Raw genomic sequence first — 22,972 nt, forward strand, 5'->3', positions numbered from 1 at the left:
AATACTGGAGCTGGGTCTAAGAATGAGCTTATCCTTCCTGAATATGTGACACATGTAGTTCAGACCAGGTTAGGGTATATTGGCTGCTAATTCTCAAGCTTGCTTATAATCTTATTTCATGCACCACAGCATTTCACAACAGACCATTGGTCACTTTCATTTCAAAATCCATTTCAGTTCAACTGACCAGAAACTGTCATGGGTGGAGTGGAAAGTGGAAAGTTCATCAATAAGCCAGGTTTTGAACAGAGGATCTTGTCCAGTCCTTGGCGACAGACACAGAGAGTGGACATGCTAATGACAAGAAGAGAGCAGCAGGGTCATGATTGGCTCATCCACCAGAACAGTCATGCCTGTGTCCTTGGGGGGAGTCACATGAGAAACTCCAGAATGTTAGGGTTACCTTGAGAGCAAATTCAGTCAATCTATAACCTGCTCACTCTCTACTGGCAGTTGAGGCAGCCCTGCATTTATAATATAAAAGCTGTGTTCTAAAAAGATTACTGGCTGAATTATTTAATTATAAGGGAACCAGTATTAACATTCAGGCAGTGAGTATGCCCAGGAATGGTTAGGACAAACAGAGTAGGAAGGCACGAGGCCTGGAGAACCCCAACATGCCAACATGGAAGCTCACATTCATCTCTAGGGCTGTTGCCCAATGTGTTGGGGTCCTGTGTGAAGCTCTTCTAGAACAGAAAGTAGCCATGTCTCTTTGGTGTGGAAAGTAAATGATCTGCTAGTCAGAAGATATGAATGAATGAGAGAACTATTTTCCAAATTAGGCTTCCAGAGGAAGCGAACAGATTTCATAAGAGAACTCACCTGAAAAACAAAAAATTCAAGCTGCTTTCCTGCAGCCCTTTGTTATTATATTAAGAATATTAGCTTCCTTAAAAAAAGAAAAGAAAAAGAATTCTTACCAAAGCTCAAGAAATGGAATATTCAGGATGGTTGAGGAGGTAAGAAAAACCAGGAATTACTGTCAGTAGGGGAATCTAATACATCTAAATTAAATGGCACCCAGCTCTCCTAGCGCAATCCTTAGCTCTGAGGAGTCCAGCAGGCTCAGTCCTCCTGATGGCTCCAAGTCACAGGCTCTGTACAGCTACGTAGAAGGCAGACCGGGATGTGCTGGCAACAGCTGTCTTCCATAGGGATGGCTCAAAAAGAAGATCATTTTATGTCAGCTTGGCAGGGAGTATCGAGTAACATAGTTGGCGGGGGTTCTGCATAGGAAGGCTCTACTGGAAAGATTTTCATGACCTGTGTTTTGTAAAGATAATTTTATAGCATTCTCCAATGGCAATCACTGTGTACTATACTCACTCCCAGGCCTCAATCTAGATGAAGTTCAAAATAAGTACTGTGGAACATTCTAGGAAAAAGATCCAAGAGGAAATCATGTTTGAGCCTCTCACACCTTACTCTGGGACCAATGTGGTCAGAACTAATGAAGAAGAAGAAAAGTAAGTGCCAGGGTCTTGGGGAGCAAACTGAAATTTTCAAGTTAAGAACTATACCTCTTATTTCCTTTTGCTGGTAGGAATAGTAAGAAAAACAAAATGAACTGGCAGAGGAAAAAAATGAAAGCATCTCAAAGAAGAGCTTACAAATAGGGACCAATTCCCTAGGGGAAGGGAGAATCCTGCTGAAAAGGATTTTCTTTACTGGAACATAAATCCATAAGACCTTTCCCCATGTCTCAAGGAGACCAAATTTCTTGTGGTTCTAAACCTTATTCCACTTTATTCTGTCCTCAAACCCAACAGCCAGCCTGGGATGTGGATGCTGGCTTCTGGAGGGCAGTGAGGCCTATCAGACCTAAACCAGTCAGCCTACATGACATAATTACAGGTAATAGGATCTTGGCCCAGCCAATGGAAAATTAGGCCCAGCAGCTATTTCAGAAGAACGGATGTGATTCTACGCTTGACTGGCTATGAAAACTCAAAGCAGAAGAATAGGGAAATAGATAAGTGCCCAGCTGAGCCAGCAGCTTTGCAGAGAGGAATCCCACTGGGGCCAGCACACTGCTGGCTCCCGTCAGCACATGCTGCTCAGCTTGTGTGGGGAAGACTACTGGTGTCTAGAGACTAAGCTACCCAAGGAGTTTAAAAGCTGAGAGGGTAGACCCAGCAGCCTGGAGAAGGAGAGAAAAAGGTAATGTGACAGTTTGGCCTATTCTTCACTTTTACCTCATCTCTTCTTGTTGTGATGCCTTTTCATTTAGGGGCTGCGGGGATTTGAAGGTCCTCTCTTCAGGACTTTTAGATGTACCTGGCAAAGAACAGGAGACTAGGAATGAAGGGGCTGCAAGTGGGCAGATAACAGCCTGGTACTCACATGGTGCTTACAGCCCATCAATGAACAGGAATCTGTTGACTTGAACTTCAAAATAAACCCTTCACCTCATTTAATAGGTAGAGAGCCACAAAGCAGAATGGGAAACATACCAGGGTGGTAAAAGGACACTAATACTTTCTATTTGAATAGTGGAATATTTTAAGAACACTCACACATTAATATCTCATTACCTTTAAGTATCCTGGTTGGACACTTGGAGAGACGCAGGGAGGTGCAGGTCCCACAGTAAGCACACTGTAGTCAGGTCTTGTAATGGGCTTTTTCAACAAGAGTTCCTGAATTAGTAGCAGGGTGTATGGCCTCAACACTCCAGAGCCTCCCTCCCTACCCGACAAATGCCAAGCTTAGAGAGCTTTCCCAAAGAAGTGTAAAACACAACAAAATAATAGGTCTTCTTCCCAGTCCCTAGAGTCAGGCTACAGGGAATCAGTTAGTTGATTTAACAAATTATCTTTCTGTTGAGTATCTCTTTTACATACTAGGCAAAATACAAAGAACAAAGAGATGAAAGTGGGCTTCCTGTCCTTACGGAACTTATAATCTAGAGGGTAGACCAACGCACAGATCTCTCTTCAATACCACTGGTCAGTACACGACAGAGGTGAGCAGGCAGTGAGCTATGGGGAATGCAGGAAGGGCATTTTACCCAGCCTGGGAGATGAAGAGAAGGCTTCCTAGAAAAGGAAATGTGTCTTAAAGGACGGGTATGAATAAGAAAGCAAAGAAGGGGCGTGTGGTTGATATACTGGGTGGAGAGCTTAAGTTGACCTAAGGGATTCAAGAGATGATATGGAATGAAATACTTGGGAAACAATGAGTATAGTATGGTCACTTCTGATAAGGCACAAATTATGAAATGGGTAGTGGAGAAACATGAAGGTGGAGAGGTAAGCAAGGATATATGTAACCTAAGGAGATCAGACTTTATCCCAGAGGTCATGGGGGTTAGTTATATGCTTATAAAAATGCAACCAGTCAAACCTGTATCTTCTGGAACATTAGCAGTAGGAATATGGATGTATGTGATCAAACTAAAATTGAACAAGATAGGTTAGAGGAATCATCAAACAAAATGGAAGGCCCACAAAGGCCAAGCAACATGTGAAGCTGGAATCAGGCAGTCAAAAGATATAAGCACTGAGACAACAACAGTAAATATTCTGGGGAGTCATGACCATAACAAATAAATGCCTCAGGTCCCTCTGCAGTCTCATGCACGTCCAGCACCCAGCTCAGTGAGGTTCCTTACCGAAGAGTAACTATGCTCAGGGGTCAGTGCTGGACCTTCAGGGTAGCCCTTTTCAACAAATTAACTAGTTCCAAATATTTGAAGGATGAGAAATGATAAAATATGGCCAAAAGAATGATCACCATCCCAAGGTAAGGGAAACAAAAGCAAAAATGAACAAGTGGGACTATATCAAACTAAAAAGCTTCTGTACAGCAAAGGACACCTTCAGTAAAACAAAAAGGCATCCTACAGTATGGGAGGATATACTCATAAATGACATATCCAATAAGGGTTGACATCCAAAAAAGAGCTCATGTGCCTCAACAAACAAAAAGCAAATAAACCAATTAAAAAATGGGAAGAGGATCTGAACAGATACTTCTCCAAAGAAGAAATTCAGATGGCCAACAGGCATATGAAAAGATGTTCCACATCGTTAATCATCAGAGAAATGCAAATTCAAACAACGAGATATTACCTTACACCCATTAGGATGGCTGACATCCAAAAGACAAACAACAACAAATGCTGGTGAGGATGTGGAGAAAGGGGAACCCTCCTACATTGCTGGTAGGAATGTAAATTAGTTCAACCATTGTGGAAAGCAGTATGGAAGTTCTTCAAAAAACTCAAAATAGAAATACCATTTGACCCAGGATTTCCACTACTAGGAATTTACCCTAAGAATGCAGCAGCCTACTTTGAAAAAGACATATGTACCCCTATGTTTATCGCAGCACTATTTATAATAGCCAAGAAATGGAAGCAACCTAAGTGTCCATCAATAGGTGAATGGATAAAGAAGATGTGGTACATATACACAATGGAATATTGCTCAGCCACAAGAAGAAAACAAATCCTACCATTTGCAAAAACATGGAGGGAGCTAGACGGTATTATGCTCAGTGAAATAAGCCAGACAGAGAAAGACAAGTACCAAATGATTTCCCTCATATGTCAAGTATAACAACAAAGCAAAAACTGAAGGAACAAAACAGCAGCAGACTCACAGACCCCAAGAAGGGACTAGTGGTTATCAAAGGGAAAGAGGGTGGGTGAAGGGAGGGAGAAGGCGAATAAGGGCATTATGATTAGCACACATAAAGGAGAGGGGAGCATGGAGAAGGCAGTATAGCACAGAGAAGACAAGTAGTGACTCTACAGCATCTCAGTACGCTGATGGATAGTGACTGTAATGGGGTTTGTGGTGGGGACTTGATAATGGCGGGAATCTAGTGACCACAATGTTGCTCATGTGATTGTATATTACACCAAAATAAAAAATTAGATACTCTGAATAAACTATAGACTTTACTTAATGTGTCAATATTAGTTCATTAATTATAGCAAATGTACCAACTAATTAAAGATGTTAATAAAAAAAAAGAATGACCACCATGTAAAAGCAAAATTGGCAAAATTTGGGTAGAAAAATGTTGGCTGAGATGGAATGCACAGGTTAGGGTTTTTATATTTGCCCTACAACAAATTCTGTGAACAAAGGTGACTGAGCATCTTAGTTTACTGAACAGTAGAACTGGGGTAACATTTTTGATATAGGTGTGCTGTGAGAGTAAAATGAAACACTGTATACAAAAGCACTTTGACACTAGCAAATGCTATGTAGAATGAAAGTTTGAATACTCTTAAGTCAGGAGATCTTTACCTGTGCCCCCTTCAAGGAAAATAGCCTTAAATGGAAAAACACATGGAAAGACCACTGGTAGGTGATGAGGTGTCAAGGGTACATGGGAAGGTGAGAAAAGCCATAGCCCCCAGTAGTCTTTAACTCTTTGTGGGATTAGAGAGGTGTTTAGAAAGCTGGTCTTACTGCATTCCATCTTTCCTGGGCACTGGTAGAGATAATCATTTTAAATTAGGGGGTCTTGCAATTTGGTACTGGCACAAGCACAGACCCATAGACCAATGGAACAGACTAGAGAGCCCAGATATAAACCCAACCATATATGGTCAATTAATATATGATAAAGGAGCTATGGACATACAATGGGGAAATGACAGCCTCTTCAACAACTGGTGTTGGCAAAACCGGACAGCTACATGCAAGAGAATGAATCTGTATTATTGTTTAACCCCATACACAAAAGTAAACTCGAAATGGATTAAAGACTTGAATGTAAGTCATGAAACCATAAAACTCTTAGAAGACAACATAGGCAAAAATCTCCTGAATGTAAGCACGAGCAACTTCTTCCTGAACACATCTCCTCGAGAAAGGGAAACAAAAGCAAAAATGAACTCATGGGACTACATCAAACTAAAAAGTTTCTGTACGGCAAAGGACACCATCAACGGAACAAAAAGGCATCCTACAGTATGGGAGAATATATTTGTAAATGACATATCTGACAAGAGGTTAACATCCAAAATATATAAAGAACTTACATGCCTCAACACCCAAAAAGCAAATCATCCAATTAACAAATGGGCAGAGGATATGAAGAGACAGTTCTCCAAAGAAGAAATTCGGATGGCCAACAGACACATGAAAAGATGCTCCACATCACTAATCATCAGGGAAATGCAAATTAAAGCCACAGTGAGATATCACCTCACACCAGTAAGGCTGGCCAGCATCGAAAAGACTAAGAACAAATGCTGGCAAGGATGCGGAGAAAGGGGAACCCTCCTACACTGCTGGTGGGAATGTAAGCTAGTTCAACTATTCTGGAAAGCAATACGGAGGTTCCTCAAAAAACTAAAAATAGAAATACCATTTGACCTGGGAATCCCACTCCTTGGAATTTACCAAAAGAATGCAACTTCTCAAATTCAAAAAGACATATGCACCCTTATGTTTATCGCAGCATTTTTTACAATAGCCAAGATATGGAAGCAACCTAGGTGTCCATCAGTAGATGAATGGATAAAGAAGATGTGGTATATATATACAATGGAATACTATTCAGCCAGAAGAAACAAATCCTACCATTTGCATCAACATGGATGGAGCTGGAGGACATTATGCTCAGTGAAATAAGCCAGGCAGAGAAAGACAAGTGTCAAATGATTTCCCTCATTTGTGGAGTATAACAACAAAGGAAAACTGAAGGAACAAAATAGCAGCAGACTCAGAGACTCCAAGAATGAACTAGTTGTTACCAAAGGGAAGGGGTGTCGGGGGGTGGGTGGGGAGGGAGGGAGAAGGGGATTGAGGGGTATTATGTTTAGTACACATGGTGTGGGGGATCACGGGGAGAACAGTGTAGCACAGAGAAGGCACATAGTGGATCCGTGGCATTTTGTTGCACTGATGGACAGTGACTGCATTGGGGTATGGGTGGGGACTTGATAATATGGGTAAATGTAGTAACCACATTGTTTCTTCATGTGAACCTTCATAAGAGTGTGTATCAATAATACCTTAATAAAAATTTTTTTAAAAATAGGGGGTCTTGGTGTAAATAAGTGACACATGGCTGGAAACCAGCTTGCTTACCCGGCAATGTATTATTCATGGCTCAGCACTCAGGGAGTGTCCGAGAGCAGTGCTGCTCTGGCCTCATCCCACCAGGGGTCCTTTGCCCTCATGGATTTCGGTGTGGCTTTAACTGTCCTTATTGCTTTGATCCAGAGATATAACTCTGCTACTGTTCCTCCTCCCATGTGTCTCCTGGACAGGGAATGGACCCACACAGACAGACGGGAATAGGGAGGGTAAGAGAGGATATACCACAGTGCTTTTGGGGAAACAAAAATTTAGATTGACCTAAGCTGCTGAGACCAGTTATCTTTTACAGACAAGATGCAGCACACTTGGTGCTAAAACAAAGGAGAAGGCACTATTTTCCTTTTTAAGTTTTCATTACCAAATATCCCTCCCAAACTCACTGCTGAATCAATTTCCTCTGAAACGTAAGTATGTGTTCTTTCTTCAAATAGCAACATTTGCTTATAATGCTTTTATGCAGTTTTGTTTTTAAAAAAGCAGGGTTAAGTGGGAGAAAGGGGATCCAGGACTGTGCCCTGGCCACTGCAGCTTGCAAAATGAGCTCCCAGGGGATATCCTCCCTTTTAATGTCAGCAGGAAGAAGGGAAATAGGTCAGGGTAGCAGCTGGTTTTCAGCTCCAGCTGTCCAGCACAAGGACATCATTTCCCAGGCAGCAGCAAGGGCCTTTTCTGAGATCTCAGAGAGGACAGAGAGGTCATCGAGAAAGGCATTGGAAATGATCACCAATCCTCCATATATCCTGCCCCCCACCCACCCTGGGGAAGTACACTTCCTATAGCCTGGAACTGTGGCACTGGTCTCTTAACACCTATCGCCCCTTCCCTAAAGGCACAGGTTTTTCTGACAGCGACCTCAGTGCTGTGCAAGCAGCAGCTGGTCCTGAGTGCTGGCTGGCTGGCCTGGTGGCGAGAAGGTGTGAAGAGATCCCAAATTACTGCTGAATTACAGGAAGGGCCTCAAAAGGAAGAGGATGGTTTGGGATTGTGAGATCAATGTTTTAGGATACCAAAGCAGTAAAGAATCACTTACCTGGGAACACATGGTAACTGGAGTGTGAAAACTAGGAGCTTGCACTTTTCAGCTGGTTATCTACCCATTAGGAAACGCTCTCTCTCACTACTACTTCTAGGAAGATGCTAGCAACAGATCCAATTCCCCATCTGGGAAATCACACTGGACCGTCCTGTCCCTGGCAGTGTGGCAGGGAATTGTCTGAAAGAGGCAGTTGTACTTGGGGGAGGGACACCAAAGGTGGTGTCACTAAGTAAGTAACATCCAATGGGACATAGCCCTCATAGCTCAGTCTCAGCTACAGCAACAGACACAATGATCTTGTGATGTATGGTCCAGAAGTGGCTCAGCATCAAAGGCAGGGAACACAGGAGCCCAACTCTGCATACCCTGTACAGCATAGGTCAGAAAACTTTTTCTGTAAAAAGACAGATTATGTTTTACGCTTTGTTGGCCATATAGCTTCAGTTGTAACTACTTAACTCTGCTGTTACAGCACGAAAGCAAGCAGCCACACACAGCACATAAAACGATCAGTGTTTCAATAAAACTTTACTGACAAAAACTGGCAGTGGGCCAGATATGCCCATCTCCGGCCACATCTGCTACATACCAACTGAGTCAAGCTGGGAAGAACTGTTGAACTTGCTGGATTTCCTTTGGGTAAAAACAGGAATGAAGTGCCTGAGAGCTCCTTGGCTGCTTTGGCCTTTAAGGTCACAAAGAGAATCAGATAGTGACTAGGTGTCAAACTTGCTGTTCTTCTTGTACTGGGGCAAGAATGCCAGAACCACTGGATCAGTGACCTGAACAGCTTTCCAGTCTACTAGGGGTAAAAGTGCAGTATTTCCATAACCTCTCACCTGGCCTGAGGGCACCTCCATATCAATAGGTGTTTCCAAGGGGTGGAGAGAAGTAACCCAACTTCCATACCAATAGGTGATTACCAGGTGGGTGGATAGGCAAGCAAGCACTGGGACTGGAGAGACAAGGATGCGATGGAGTTGATAATTTTTTGTAGGCAATAAACGGGTTTCTCCCACTTTATTTTTCCCTTTGATTGATTTTGGCTTCACAGGTTTCTCTGGTTTATTTGCCCCAGGGCTGGGAACACACTTTCCCCCCTGGAGTTACATCTACCACCATAGGGAAAGGAACAAAAGCCAACAGGAACCAAGGCGAAGGACCACACAGAAAGAGGAAAAGAAGAAAGGCAATGAGAAGTGGCAAGGGGAGGCGTTCAGGAAAATGGAGCTGAGTGACGGCCAACAGTATTGGTAGCCCCGTGCTGGCTTGTGTCTTATAAAACATACTGAAGGAAAGCAGGGCTATCAGGTCTGGAGATAATAGGGGGTCATCTGAAATGTACAGAGATCTGAGAATGTGCAGGCTCCCCGTGAGGATATGGCACAGAAAGTCTGCAAGTCTTTCTTCACTCAAAACAAAGAAAGAGACAGGTACCAATTCCAGGTCTGGCTACCCAAAGCCAAAACAATGCATTTCATTAACAAGGGGTTACTTGTCAGGGCCAGGCATTCTGTACCCCAGCTTTTTGTCTGTTCCCTGGCAGGAGGCTGACCTGGGGCAGTGTCTTTTACACAGTCCCTCTGCCACACTGTATCCTTCTCAAGTTAGTTTATGGGGTTCATATGTGTGAGCCCAGCTGGATGGACATGCTTCTGCAGGATCACATGGAGCCCAGGAGATGCTGTGAAATCATGAGCTCTGTGTGCTTACCCTTTCTTATGTGATAATGTGGATTTACAGTAACTGGGAAAAGCAGGCAGGAGGTAGAGAAATCCTGGCCAAAAGTAAGATAATAAAGAGAAAAATTTAAAGGGGAGAGATGTCTTACCCATGAGACAGGGACTATGGGTGTAGTCAGAGTAGGGTGAGGGCCTCTGGAAAAAGCAAGGCAGGATAATTACAGTCAGAGCAGTGTAACTACATGCAAGGAAACCCCCTACCAAAACTCCGTGTTAAACATTCAGTTCTAGAGTCTTTCTTCAGTGAGATCAGTTGATATTCCCCAGATAAAGTAAAGTAGCCCATGTTTTTATTATGCTAATCATTTAATGATGTGTAAGATTCACTTTAGCATGCTAAAAGGGACTTAATGTCTCATCAAGAACAAACATCCTAAAACCACTTTTAACAAGTCTACATCCCTAAGCCCTTTATCAGTTCCCCAAAACCCTCAACTGCCTATAAATCCCCTAGGCAACGCACAACCCCAGACTCTCTTGCCCCTCCTGGTGTGAGGCAGGAGCTCTGTACTCTCATTTTATCTCTAAATAAAAGCCACTGCCTGACTCTCCTACCTTGTGTTTGTGTAGTTCATTCTTCGGCTCCACGAACAAGAACCCCGGCAGCATCCATACCTAATTATTTGAGCCAAATCTGATTATCAAGGGAATAGGCAGAAGGAACGAAGGAACCCAGTTTGACTGCGGCCATTAGAGCAGCAGCTCAGCTCCAGAAGAGCTCCTGGAGTGGGAAGGGGCACAGTGGAGGCTGCCCTAAAGGCAAGAGCTCCGTGAGAGGGAGGATACCCAGGCATCCTTGCGATTAGTACTTTTCTTCTAGGGTGGGAAGAGGAGGGCAAAGAGAAGTGTTCAAGGACAACTTACGGAATGAACATAAAGGCACTATACAGGTAAAAGTAAGCGAAAAGATCCGTAACAAAAACCATCCTTCATTCTTACACCATTCAGAAAACAGTTTCCATATATTATATGAAGGGAAATTCCCAGGAGAATAGGCTATAACCTGTTCCTTTAGTCAAAATCCCAAATTATCCTTAGTTTAGCCCGTACTCATCTCTCCTCTGGATAAAGATCTTTGAAAACAGTCAGCCCAAGTAATCAGATAAGCATCTAAGAAAATGCGGATAAAGGCTCTCTATCAAGATCATCAACCCCGGCTTTGACAGATTGGAATGCTGCAACCAAGAAAGATAAATACCCACACTTTGGGTCAGACTAAGGATCTGCAAGCTCACTCACATTCCAGGGGCATCAAAGAAGACAGGAAAGGTTGTTTTTTTTTTAAATCTTTTCAACAATCAAGTATCAGTAAATACACAAAGTAAGGGCCATAATATTCACGAGAGAGCAACAGAGTTCAGGGCCACTCCATTTAGTGTCAGTATTCTCTCTGACCGTCTTTGTGCACTGGGGTATCATCAGGCCAGAAACATGATCAGGAAGAAAAGTGGCTGGAGAAACAAGAGTTGAAAAAGAAGGGGTGAGAAACTTTAGTAGGAGATGTGAAACAATAGGAAGACGCTGATGGTGAGAAATGAGAGGCAACCAGGAATGTGATGTACATAGTAAGCGAAGAGAAGGTAAGGAACAAACGTCTTAGGCAATCCAACAATGGCTTCACCTCCCACTAGCCAGCACACGGCACATAGACATCTGCCGCTGCGACCTCTGCAATGTTTTTAAGTCAGATCTGGAACTGACTTAGCTGCTTTTTCCAACATGAAACTGCTCTGTAGTTTGTTATCCAGAAGTCTAGAGAGGGAAAATTCTAAATATTTGCCCCTTCTACCTAGTTCCTGTGCTATATCAAAAATGGCAACAGCTGCTCAGTTGTCTAAGTTGTCTAACTGGAGTGCTTGGATTCTTCAAACACTTCTCTAGCAGGGAGCTCTTTGATAAAAATTCAAGGTACATTGTGTGGTTCCAAAGCAGGGGGCAAAGGAGGCACCCTGTATGACAATATAAAGATTTCCGCTTCACAAACATACATCCATCTTTAACCAAAACAAAACAGCCAATGTGAGACGGAGGAGATAACTGAGGAGTTAGCATCCCCCTCCCCTAACCGCCACTATACCAACAGCCAAAAAACTGCTACCTAGACCTGGTTGTGGCTGATTTTGGGGAAGTAGAATCCATATCTCTTGAACTAAGAATTTCAGATTTCTTCTGCCGCACCACTTTCTTTCACAAAACGAGAAGGCTAATGCTAGAGAAATCTCAAAGAGATGGCACCCAACAGCGAGGGCAAGGGGGTCCAACATAAGTGCCTTCCTTGGGCAAGGCTGACCTCCTGTGCTTCTCATATCCAGTATGTTTGTTGGTAATTCAAATCAACATAAGAGATGCTGAAGCTCTGAAAAGGTATTTGTTTCAGTTAACCTCCCAAAGGAGCCCACACATCTGATCTCAAGGATCTATAAAGACCCATGAGCCAGGTACCCATAAGGACACCATAATGTTTTAGCTCTGAGAAAATTATGGTATTGCATGGAAGGCAGAGTTGACTGTAAAAGAAATGAGGACAGAGGCAGATCTAAAATCCTAAGCCTGAGCCCAGTACACTCCCCTACTGTTCCTTTCTTGTACCCACATAGCAGGATGAATGACTGACATACTCCTAGAAGGGAGATGGATCTGCTGACTATGACTTGATAAAAACGAGCAGGTAGATGGGCACCACAGCAGCTGAGAAGCTTAACTCTTGCCTGCAAAAGCCAGCCCAACAGGCAGAAACAGAATTACAATTAAATTAAGTCAGAAAACCTGCTACAGAAAATGCAATTACTCAAAGATACAAATAAATGTTCAAAGAAAATTGGCCCCTGACAGGGTTAGTCAAGCTTCTAAATCCAGCTGGAGGCAGGCAGCTCAGGCTAATTCACAGAGGAGAAGGACTGCAAAGCCGTAAACTCTCTGCATCAGGAGCCTGGCTAGTCGGGCCTGGTGCTCACAACACATCCCCCACCAATGGTGCGGCACAATCTGGGGGTGGCAGGCCAGCAACACCAGGATCAAGGAGATAGGATGTGGTAGACACAGAATGGAACAGGGATGTGTAAGGCTGGTAACACCAGCTCCCCCAGTGACAGACTGACCTCTGGCCATGGCAAAAAACATCACAACAGGGGAGCCCCATTTTCTCACCCTCCCTGTACGAAGAGCACCTGAAGATATCCTACCTCTCGCTGCAGCACCAGTTCCTTGGTGAAGAGCATTGCTTCTTCGCTGAAGGGCTCTCCCTCCTGCACCAAGCCTGGGAGGTTTCGGGCTCCTCTGGGGCATTCAATACCTGTGTCAGGAGAAAAGGAGAATTTGTGAGGAAAAGGGGCTCACTAGGCCTGGTGTCCAGCAAGGATGGTCTGTGACACTTCTAATGAGGCTGGCATGAGATCAGAATGCCACTGAATCTGCTAAGGCAGAGGCAGTGGTCCTGGGGTAGAGCTGAGCTCACTCCAGGTGGGAAAGAGCAACACTATCACAGCAGCAACAAGAGGCTCTCAGTCACGGCACCTGTGGGTTACCGAGACCAGGAATTGCAAGTAAGACGCACAGGAAACACGTGTACTGAGGTGTGGCAGGAAGCTCTAGCTCACGTTCCTCGCTCCTTATGGTCTCACAGCCTCCCTGCCTGAACCATCACTTACATAAATGGATTTCTCACCTAAATTGTACTGATATCCCCAGCCATTCTGCCTCCTGAGAGCCATCCCAGCTGATCCTCAGACATTTTCTCTTTACTATCTGACTTTTACATCAAATCCGCAAATGTTAACTCAGTGTCATTTTCCTCTTCAAATAAGCTCTGGCTCTGTTCTGTGGCTATATTTTAGACAACAGAACCATCAGTTTTTCACTCAGAATGAGAGAGACAAAAAACAGAATGATTGATGAAGTATTAGGTCTCTGGAGCCAGACTGACCTGGATTCACACTCTATCACTTGTTAGCTTTGTGATCTTGGCCAAGTAACTGAACCATTCAAGGCCTCAGCTGCCCTATTTGTAAAACTGCTGTAATAATGTGCAGATAAAGTCAAGATTCCTGTGGCCAGGATTCTCACCTGGCCCTGGTTGGCTGGCTCAATAAACATGTGTGGGCAATGCATTGTTGTTGACTCTGTATAGAGAGCCCTGCCCAGTGCTCTGGGTGGCACAGCTGCAAGAGAGCAGCGCCGAAGACAGGGGCCCAGAGGATGGCTGTGTGGGCAGAGGGGCCCAGAGGCAGTGACCTGCTTGCTGCATGCAGACTTGCTCTGAGTAGCTAGTTATTAACCTGCCACTGTGGAAATAAAGTTGGGTATAACCCTTTCACCCGAAGAACATTCTACTGTCATTTCTTTGGTCACACTGAATCCATAGTGAACTTGCCCAGGGCAGAAACCCATTGGCAAGACAACTGGTGACATCAGCAGGGTTCATTGGTGACCAAGGAAAAAGAACAGGCTGGCCTCATGGAAGGAGTGTTTCAGCAGGATGCACCTATGGACAGGGAGACACTCAAGTGTTCCCCTGTGGACATGTAGTACTGTGAAGGGGTGGAAGACTGGGGTCCACCCCAAAAGAAAGAAAATTTCTGCTGACTGAAATGGCATCACTACGAAGTGCTGTGGAAATAGTAAAGGATGTCGTGGTGGCCCGAGAGGAAGCAGCAGAGAAGGAGCAGTGGCCCAAGAAGGAGCGGCATGAGAAGCAGCAGTGTGGGAGTGCAGGCTGCCGGGTGCCGTGAAGCAGGTGAAGGATGTAGTGGAGCCATCAGCCCCAGAAATGGAGGAGCGGAGGTTTGACGAACAGGTGGGGGTGGAGGCCCTGCTCGTGCTGGAGGCATCGGCCCCTTGGTTGAGACTCCACCTGGTTGAAAGCTGGTGGAAAGCCAGAAGGACTCGGCATCCATGGGTTCTTCCAGGAGACGTGCAGCCCCCTCCCCAAGTCATGGAGCACTCCATGCTCTGCTTCTATCCTCAGGCTCAAGCGCAAAAGGAAATACACTCTGCTTCTCGAAGGAAGAATTTAAAGGACCCCGTGAAGGTCACGAGGACCCAGATATGGGTTGGTTTGAAAAGGAAGGAGCAGACGGAAAGAAATTGGATGACTGGAGCTGTGGCAGCGATTAGTACAGGAGCAGCGGTTCTGGCTGCTGAGGAGGAAGCAGAAGGCAGAGATAAAGCAACAAGATCAGCCTGTGTGTCTGCAAGACTTTCTGCTGGAGAGGCTGGAGGAGGTGGGTATTGTAAGGCCCACCCACGGTTCTTTTGGTTGACTCATTTGCGTAGAACTGGTTTGAATATAGCCAGGATGACCACCTGGTGGCAATGGATCTACTCAGGCTTGGTTTATTTTAATTTGTTGTAATTTTTGTTATTTGTATGTTATATTATGTTATTATGGAATTTGGTTACAATGCTCCAGCTTTCTTGCACAGGGACCATTGCAGAGGACTGAGGGCACATAGATTGAGACTCGAGAATCCTGGAGGGGTAGAGCGTGGATAAAGTGAAGGTTCCTGTGGCCAGGAATCTCACCTGGCCCTGGTTGTCTAGCTCACTACACACGTATGGGCAATGCATCATTATTGACCATGTATAGAGAGCCCTGCCCAGTGCTCTGGGAGACATGGGTACAGGAGAGCAAAGCAGAGGCTGGAGTGGTGGCAGTGCTGAGGACAGAGGCCCAGAGGACGGCTGTGCGGGCAGAGGAGCCCAGAGGCAGCGACTGGCTTGCTGCGTGTAGACTCGCTCTGAGTGGCTAGTGATTAACCTGCCACAGTGGAAATAAAGTTGGGATAACCCTTTCACCCCAAAAATGCTCTACTGCCATTTCTTTGGTCACACCGAATCTATAGTGAACTTGCCCAGGGCAGAAACTAACTCTTTGAAGAGACACAAATATCTACTTCACATAGTTGTTGTATGACCTGGGGGAGACTATGTATGTAAAATACTAAGCACAATGCCTGACATATGGAAAAGTATAATACATGCTAGCTTTTATTACTTTTAGCAAATACCATGCTCAAAATCGCAGTCATCTGTGACTCCACATGTATGTAGCCTGTAAGATCCCAGAGGGCAGAATACTATCCTTCATACTACTTTATGTCTCTTATTTAATACATAGTATTACTTAATATTTATACCTAGTATTTAATACAACATGGGTGCTCACGCACCAATGTAGACTGCCTCCTCTTTCCCTCTGATTTAATCATTCATTTTGCAAATATATTTATCACCAATGGTGGTTACTGGTAACAGACCCTGAAGTATCTTGCATTTTGGTGTCGCAAATAGATTTATAAATGTCTCCAAAAATATTCATATACTGGCTGTAATTACACAGGAAAATGTTAAACTAGGCTGGAGATAAGGGAAAAGAAAATGATGAAAAGAAGGGGAGGATGCCTTTAGTGTCCATGTCTGAGTCACTACTGGTCTCTCCTGCTGCTATAAAAATAAAGCAGAACTGGGAGGTGTTCTCTTTTATTTACAAATAGCCTCAGGTGCAGGTACAAGAGATCTGGCGTGGGGGGAGGTAAGGTAGCTAGGCATCTAGGCTACTGCTAATACCTGTCAGGGAGCCTTTGGGAGAAGCGGGGCCACCAATCCGGAGACAAAAGGTGTTTCTCTTATGGATGAAGCCAGGTAGCTGCTCAAGTGTCTGGCCACACCACAGATTCAAGATCATGAAGCTCAGAGGAAAGAGAATAGATTAGACACCCTGGGTTTTCACAAGCTTGAGAACAGAGCTTTCTCTTCCAGTCTCAAGGCTTCACAAAAAAATATATCCCATCAAACAAAACACTGGACAGGGAATGCAGCAGCCTCAGGAGAGAGATTGCAGCAGGCGAGCAGCCTGGGTGGAGGCCAGGACCGTTCACCCACCCATCTGGAGACGGGACAGCTGAAGGCCCTACTCAAGTCTCACATGGATAGAAGATGATCACCAGGGGGACTGATTCCACACAGGGAAGTGGGGCTTATTTTTTGTGAAAGACAGTAATAAATTCAAAGAGCAAAGAGCCTGGGATTAACCTTGAAGGGTAAGGTGGGGCTAGAGTGAAACGGAATGAAATATTGCCCATGATTTTCACAGTATCAGTAGCCAAAACTTTCCATTATATATCTGCAAACTAAGCAAGAAAAGAATTGTCAGCAAGAAAAATAAACAATTGTACCAAACTTTTTGGCCACATAACCATAGATAAAAGATTGTTGCAAACCAAGAACATAAAGTAATGTGAAGGATGGTATTCTGCCCTCCAGGATCTTACAGGTTACATGTGGAGTCAAAGATGACTGCGATTTTGAGCATGGTATTTGCTAAAAGTAATAAAAGCTAAAACAAGTGTCGGTTTGTTTCTGACCCTTAGCAGCCATTTGGATGGGACAGAACTGGGGGTTGTTAGGAACCGGGAACTAGAATTGGGAGGAAGCCACAGCACCAAACAAGTGGCAGGAACTAGGCAGAAAGCATTTACACTAACGATGGCCCTCTTGGAGAGTTCAAAGACTATGCCCAGCTCTTATTTATCAGCGTCTGGACTTGATTTTGTACCCCAAGGGATCAAGGAACAGGGCAAGAAATATGCTGTCCACTAACAGAGAGGAAACCAAATAATGTTAACATTCTAAAGACCGAAGGACAGATATCACTGCTGAAACCCAGGTGAAGTCACATGCTGTCAGCAAGAAGAGTCCTGCTGTGCCCTCCTTTCCCAAAAGCTTGGTCTTTAGGTAAATAAACTCAGTCCACATTGCACCATTCAAACAAGACTACAGTACTGAGCTGATGCCCCTGGGGTGCTGCTTTGTTACCAATAGAATGTTCTTAAGAGTTCGAGGAAATAGACAAACTTGGGTTCTCAGAAGGCGAAGCCCAGGCTGCCATTGTTGAAGTGGGCAGGCTGACACGCAGCTATGGAGACTTCCCAAGGGAGTAAATATAAAGTGAGATATCACTGGAGGTCCAGAAACTGCCCAGCCAGGTGAGCAGGCGCCGGTGGTCGGGCACTTCAGCACTAAGTTGTCTTTCTCAGTAATGCCCCGGGCAGTGCTGCTGCTAAGGATACATACGCTTTGCTGTGCCACGAATGCCACAGGGGCAGGCTAACTGCCAAGCTTACCCCTGACATTTAAAGGCCATTGAAAAACTCGAACCATTTTGTTTTAATTAAAAAAAAAAAAAACACCTCCCAAACATTCTTAAACATTTTCCTTCCTACAATGGGGTGTGCCAGAATGAAGCAAGAGAGAATATCTTGCGGGGTCTTCCCAGCTGACTTCCATCAAGGTCAGATTCAGCAGATGGAGGCAAGATACACGGTGCTTCCTGTTCCATGTGACCACTTTACAGCCCTACTATCTGCCTATAGGTAAAATCCATTATTTTTCACACCTTTCTTATGTTTTCTGGGATATCATGGTTGACCATGACTACTTAAAACAAAACAAAAAAGAGGATGTGCCTGATTTTGTATAGTTTACGATGAGAAAGCTCATCCCTAGCTCTGTTCTTGTTTCTGCTTGACAACTAATGAAGTATGAAACCTTTACAGGCCTCACGGTCTCTATCGAATGAAGGAGCTCCAAAGGTTCCCCCAAAGGTAAAATCCTACAACTTTGGTTGTGCCCTTTTGAGATTCCTCACCCATGGCTTGACCCCCGGAGTACAGAGAGCCTACTTTCAAATTTGAAATGCTAGGCTATGTAGCATTCTATTAAAAATAAATTATACATTAGAGACATTGACTGACTAGGTCAATTAACACAAATACTTTGGTCAGTCAGCTTCGGAACAAGCTGTACAAATCCTTGCTAATGACACGATAATGGCAACCTAGGATATTCTATTGATGGCTATGTGAGAGTCATGTATTGCTCTGAATATTTTACATTGTATGTTGAATTTATGGTCATTAAGCTTCTGGGCTCAAAGTGCGTTTGCTTTTTCACATTGTTGGAAGCTAAAGGCAAGTGTGGCAAATCTGCATTGGCTAGAAATGACAGCTTCCCAATGGCACTTAGTCCGGTTAACAGGAGACCAGGCATGAGGAAGGAAACAAACCTCTAGTAGAAACAGTGACCAACTGGAAGGATTAGTCAGTGGTGCTACCCGCATGCATGTCCACTGTGTGCTCACTACTGTACCCGACATTACCAAGGAAAGGGAACAGGAGGCATGCAGAAGGAATCTTTGCCTTTTGCCTACTTAGGGTCTTAAAAACACCACAGTTCACTTAGCAGACCTTCCCACCCTCCATTTCACAAAAATGTATCAGTGCCTACACTGGGCTACACACCGTGTTGGAAGGTGGGGAATCAGTCATGAATAAGAAAGACTTCTGGCTAATAAAGCTTCATGACCAGAATGATGACATTATTTTCTGCTACCACTGTGTTACCACTTTGTAATGCTACTGTGTAATTTGGTGGCTGAATTTACCATTCAGCCTATAGGATGTAGAATGCTGATGAGTAACATGTGATAATGGGCTTATGTTAGGGAGCTGCATGGGTGTCCTGGAGTCTACTGGTAGATTAAACTGGACAAATCATTCGTGAGGCTCACCATGCCACAGCCCTTGCTAAGGGTCAGCCTCTGTCCTCACCCCTCACTGCAAGCTGGGGATGGAGGTCAGAGTAGAAGGTGGGTGATGACAGGGATGGAGAGTTGTACCTGCACCTGACTCCACGGGAGCCAATCTGCAGGCACGCTGGCAGAGGGAAGAAGTTCTGTCCTAATAGAAATGGCAGCTATCCAGTGAGCTGGTAAGATATTCTTTCTGGATCTTGAACTGGACAGTACGCAAACCATAAGCCCATCAGGAGCTAGAGGCAGGAGATAAGGAGCTAAGCGAAGTAACTTGCATCAACACCAGAGCAATCTCAGATCCACAATCACCTTCGAGATTCCAAGATCTATGAGACCAAAACTTACTTTGGATTCTGTTAGATTTTTATGGATGTACGTGCAATTCTGCTTTCCCCCTCATTACTACCATGAGCAACCCTGTGTGAAAATGTGCTATCTGCAATGCAAATAAAACTAAAACTAAACTGCTTCTTAGGGAGAGCATTGTGTTACTCAGATTTTAGTCTTTATAGCATCTAATACACTGCCTAGCACACAGTGGCATTGTAGATCTTCCACAAATGTTGAAAGAACATTAGTGAAAAATACTCTGAAAATAAGTAAATATACAGAGAAGGAAATGGCCAATGAACAGCAGGGTTGTAGATCTTGTGCAAATACCAGATGGGCCAACAGTGTCCCTAACTACATACATCATGCTCTCCCATGTTTATAACAGTTCAAGGAAGAAAAGGAGAGCACTACTATACCCATTTACCCACTGGTACACCTGGGGAAAAGCAGTGTAAATATAGATAGGAAGTGGTCACGCTGATAGGCAGCATAAGCAAGACCTAAGGCTGGAACCCCACAAAGATGTTTAGCTTCCCATACAACAAAGGAGGAAAGCAATTCTCACTTATGACCCTATGTTCAACCTAGGAAGCTATGTGGACACATGAAAATGCAGAAAACTGGAGCAGATTTTAAAAAGAGCAGCAGAAAATGACTCAGGGGCGGGAGGCCTGCCTTTAAAGTAAAGATAAAAGGTGCTAAATCTGTATAGCTTGGCTAAGTGGTGACTAAGAGGCTGACATGATAGCAATCTGCAAACATTTGAAAGGTGTAAACACAAGAAAGGAGGGAAAATACTTAGCCTGCGAACAGGGGGTGTAATTATTAGGGGAAAGAAAATCTGGACAAAATATCAGAAAAACTTAGTGTGGGGATAACTACTGGGTTATAAATAAGTTTTCCAAAGGAAATGAAAATGCTGTTCAATCCTAAAACTGAAAGGTGGCCCCTAAATCCACCCCTCTGCTTACGTGAAAGCAACCCAGTCCAGGGAACTGTGATTTTACTTTCTATATTTGGGGTAGGAGTTCTTTAAAAATGTTCAAATTAAAATACATCTGCTTTGAATACTGCTTCATGAACTCTCCACATACTTTTCGTTGATCAAACCACAGGGGAAGCAAAATGGTGGTTTTGGTGGGGCTTTCAGAAGAAAAACTTCCTTTATCTGCATGTGGCCTATACCTGGCTAGCAGATTAAGTGAGGCTGAGTACAGAGTCTGAGGGACAGATGGCTGGGAAAGGGACAGCAGACAAGACTATCTCATCTAGTGGGGTATCTCCATACTGTTCTCTAAGACCCTAGTTAAGGATGCTGTAAAAATGTCCCAGGTGGGCAACTACAGACACAAGTTCCTTTTTTGTAAATACACAGTCCCCCAGAGTAAACGTCAAGGACAAGGGGAGGTACAGAAAGAACACCAAAATAAGTGCCCTGTCACACTGACTGCACTCCAATACCTCTGCCTGACTTCCTGCTGCTGAGTTAGCCAATTTATACTTCAGACTCTCACCAGAGATTTTTACCCCCAGAGTCAATTAGTTCCATGTCTATACTTTCCCTCGTTATTCTCTGCCCCCCACCAAAACAAAATTAAGACCCTGCACCTAGAGAGTAAGTACTTTATGTAGCCCAGGAAAAGCACTTTTAACTATGTCCAAGTGAATTTGAAAAACTCCTTGGTGTTTACAATATTTAGATAGCTATTCCTTCCCTAAGGCTCAAGAACAAAACACAGAACTCTTATAACACCACCACAGAATGCAGAGGCAGACAGGCCACCTAATTTTGAGGAACATGGTTATCACCTGAATATACATATGAAGCCAAATTAGTTCAAACTGTCAGTTCTCAGAAATGTTAACACGTCTCATGCACCAAAAGACTGCTCTTAGTTCTCTCACAAGTGTTGAGGCAGAAATAGTTCGGACGTCTCAAGTTGCAAATGCCGTCAATGAATCAGTTAGCAAGTGAAGACTACAAGCCATCCCACTTAGAACCAGATGGTCCTACATTTCCATGTTGCCAGAATGGCCGAAAGAGCAAGGGGAACAGTGGATCAGTTGGATCCCAAGAGTTCGTCTACATGGTATGAGGCCTCAATAATTAAAAGGGTCAGAAAGGAAGCAAGGGTTTTGTATTGTCTCAAATTCTTTACTCTCTTCCTTGTTCTCTGAACTGCTACGATGTTACCTCTGGGGAGACAGCATCTTATGGACCAATTTTAGAACATGTCACTGCTAAAGCTCTTTCAGTGATCAGAATAAAGGGATAAAAGAAGGAAGAGATCCTAATTAAAGGGATCAAGTTTCTCAGGTAATTGTAGCCAGGGGAGTCAGAACTGGGCAAGAGCTGAGACTGAAGCTGTTTTTAGTTCTTAGTTTCAATTGTTTGGAGTAGACTTTTGTTAGGTTGTTCTGATGGTAATGTTTGATGCATTTGCTGAAAAACCAGAAAGTGAAGTTAATTGGGAACAGGAGCAGTAAGAGCAGTCTTCACAATTCGCTGGGAATTGTTGCTCCCTTTGAAATGAAGGGCGTGGAGGGTCAGCATCTACAGAAATGAAGTGAAGCAGGCCCTGCTTATTCAAGGTTTCAGTTACATTCAGCCAACCACCATCTGGATGCCAATGATCCCCCTTCTGACAGTCAGAAGGTCAACAGCAGCCTAACACTGCATCACAATGCCCAAGACATTCACCTGGCTTCATCGCATCACAAAGGCATTTTATCATCTCACAGCGACACAAGAAGTGTGAGTACAATTTTAAGAGACCAATTCATGTAAATTTTATTGCAGTATGTTGTTATAACTGTTTTAGTAGTTGTTGTTAATCTCTTCTGTACGTACTTTATATACTGAACTTTATTATAGGTATGTGAGTTTCTCCAGTGCAAGTCCAAACAGTTGTCACCACTAGGAGATGGATGACTTCTCATGTCTGATTTCTAGTTGTTAGACTGTAACTGGTGGGTTCCCATTCTGCAGTTATTTGAGGTAACGGATATGCCTGAACTCTCCTGCCTCTCCATTTCTGGGAAATAGTAGATGGTGTTAGCTCAATGAATGCTAGAGACCTACCAGAAAAAAACTGAATAAACCTGAAGAATGTCCTACTCTGAATTCTGTACATATATTAGTTAATATTTAGTTCATGAGGAAATCTAGTAACTCTTATTTCTACAACTTAAAGATGAGCAA

General features: G+C 43.9%; 2 protein-coding genes across 16 annotated transcripts in view; one reads left to right on the plus strand and one right to left on the minus strand.

Annotated features, from left to right (window-relative positions):
- The window catches only part of SND1 (staphylococcal nuclease and tudor domain containing 1), a 406,889-nt gene that overhangs the window by 85,798 nt on the left and 298,119 nt on the right, over positions 1-22,972 (minus strand). For 3 of the 4 annotated variants that reach the window (XM_073238488.1, XM_073238486.1, XM_037023516.2), the window contains exon 16: positions 13,031-13,140. In XM_073238488.1, coding sequence (XP_073094589.1) covers positions 13,031-13,140 — 110 coding nt within the window. Of the gene's footprint in view, positions 1-10,403; positions 10,464-13,030; positions 13,141-22,972 lie in introns of all 4 variants that reach the window. The other variant, XM_073238487.1, reaches the window with a different exon arrangement.
- The window catches only part of LRRC4 (leucine rich repeat containing 4), a 92,952-nt gene that overhangs the window by 28,293 nt on the left and 41,687 nt on the right, over positions 1-22,972 (plus strand). The window lies entirely within an intron of this gene.

Source organism: Manis javanica, chromosome 6 (assembly GCF_040802235.1).
Source record: "Manis javanica isolate MJ-LG chromosome 6, MJ_LKY, whole genome shotgun sequence".
In the NCBI taxonomy this organism is placed as follows: domain Eukaryota; kingdom Metazoa; phylum Chordata; class Mammalia; order Pholidota; family Manidae; genus Manis; species Manis javanica.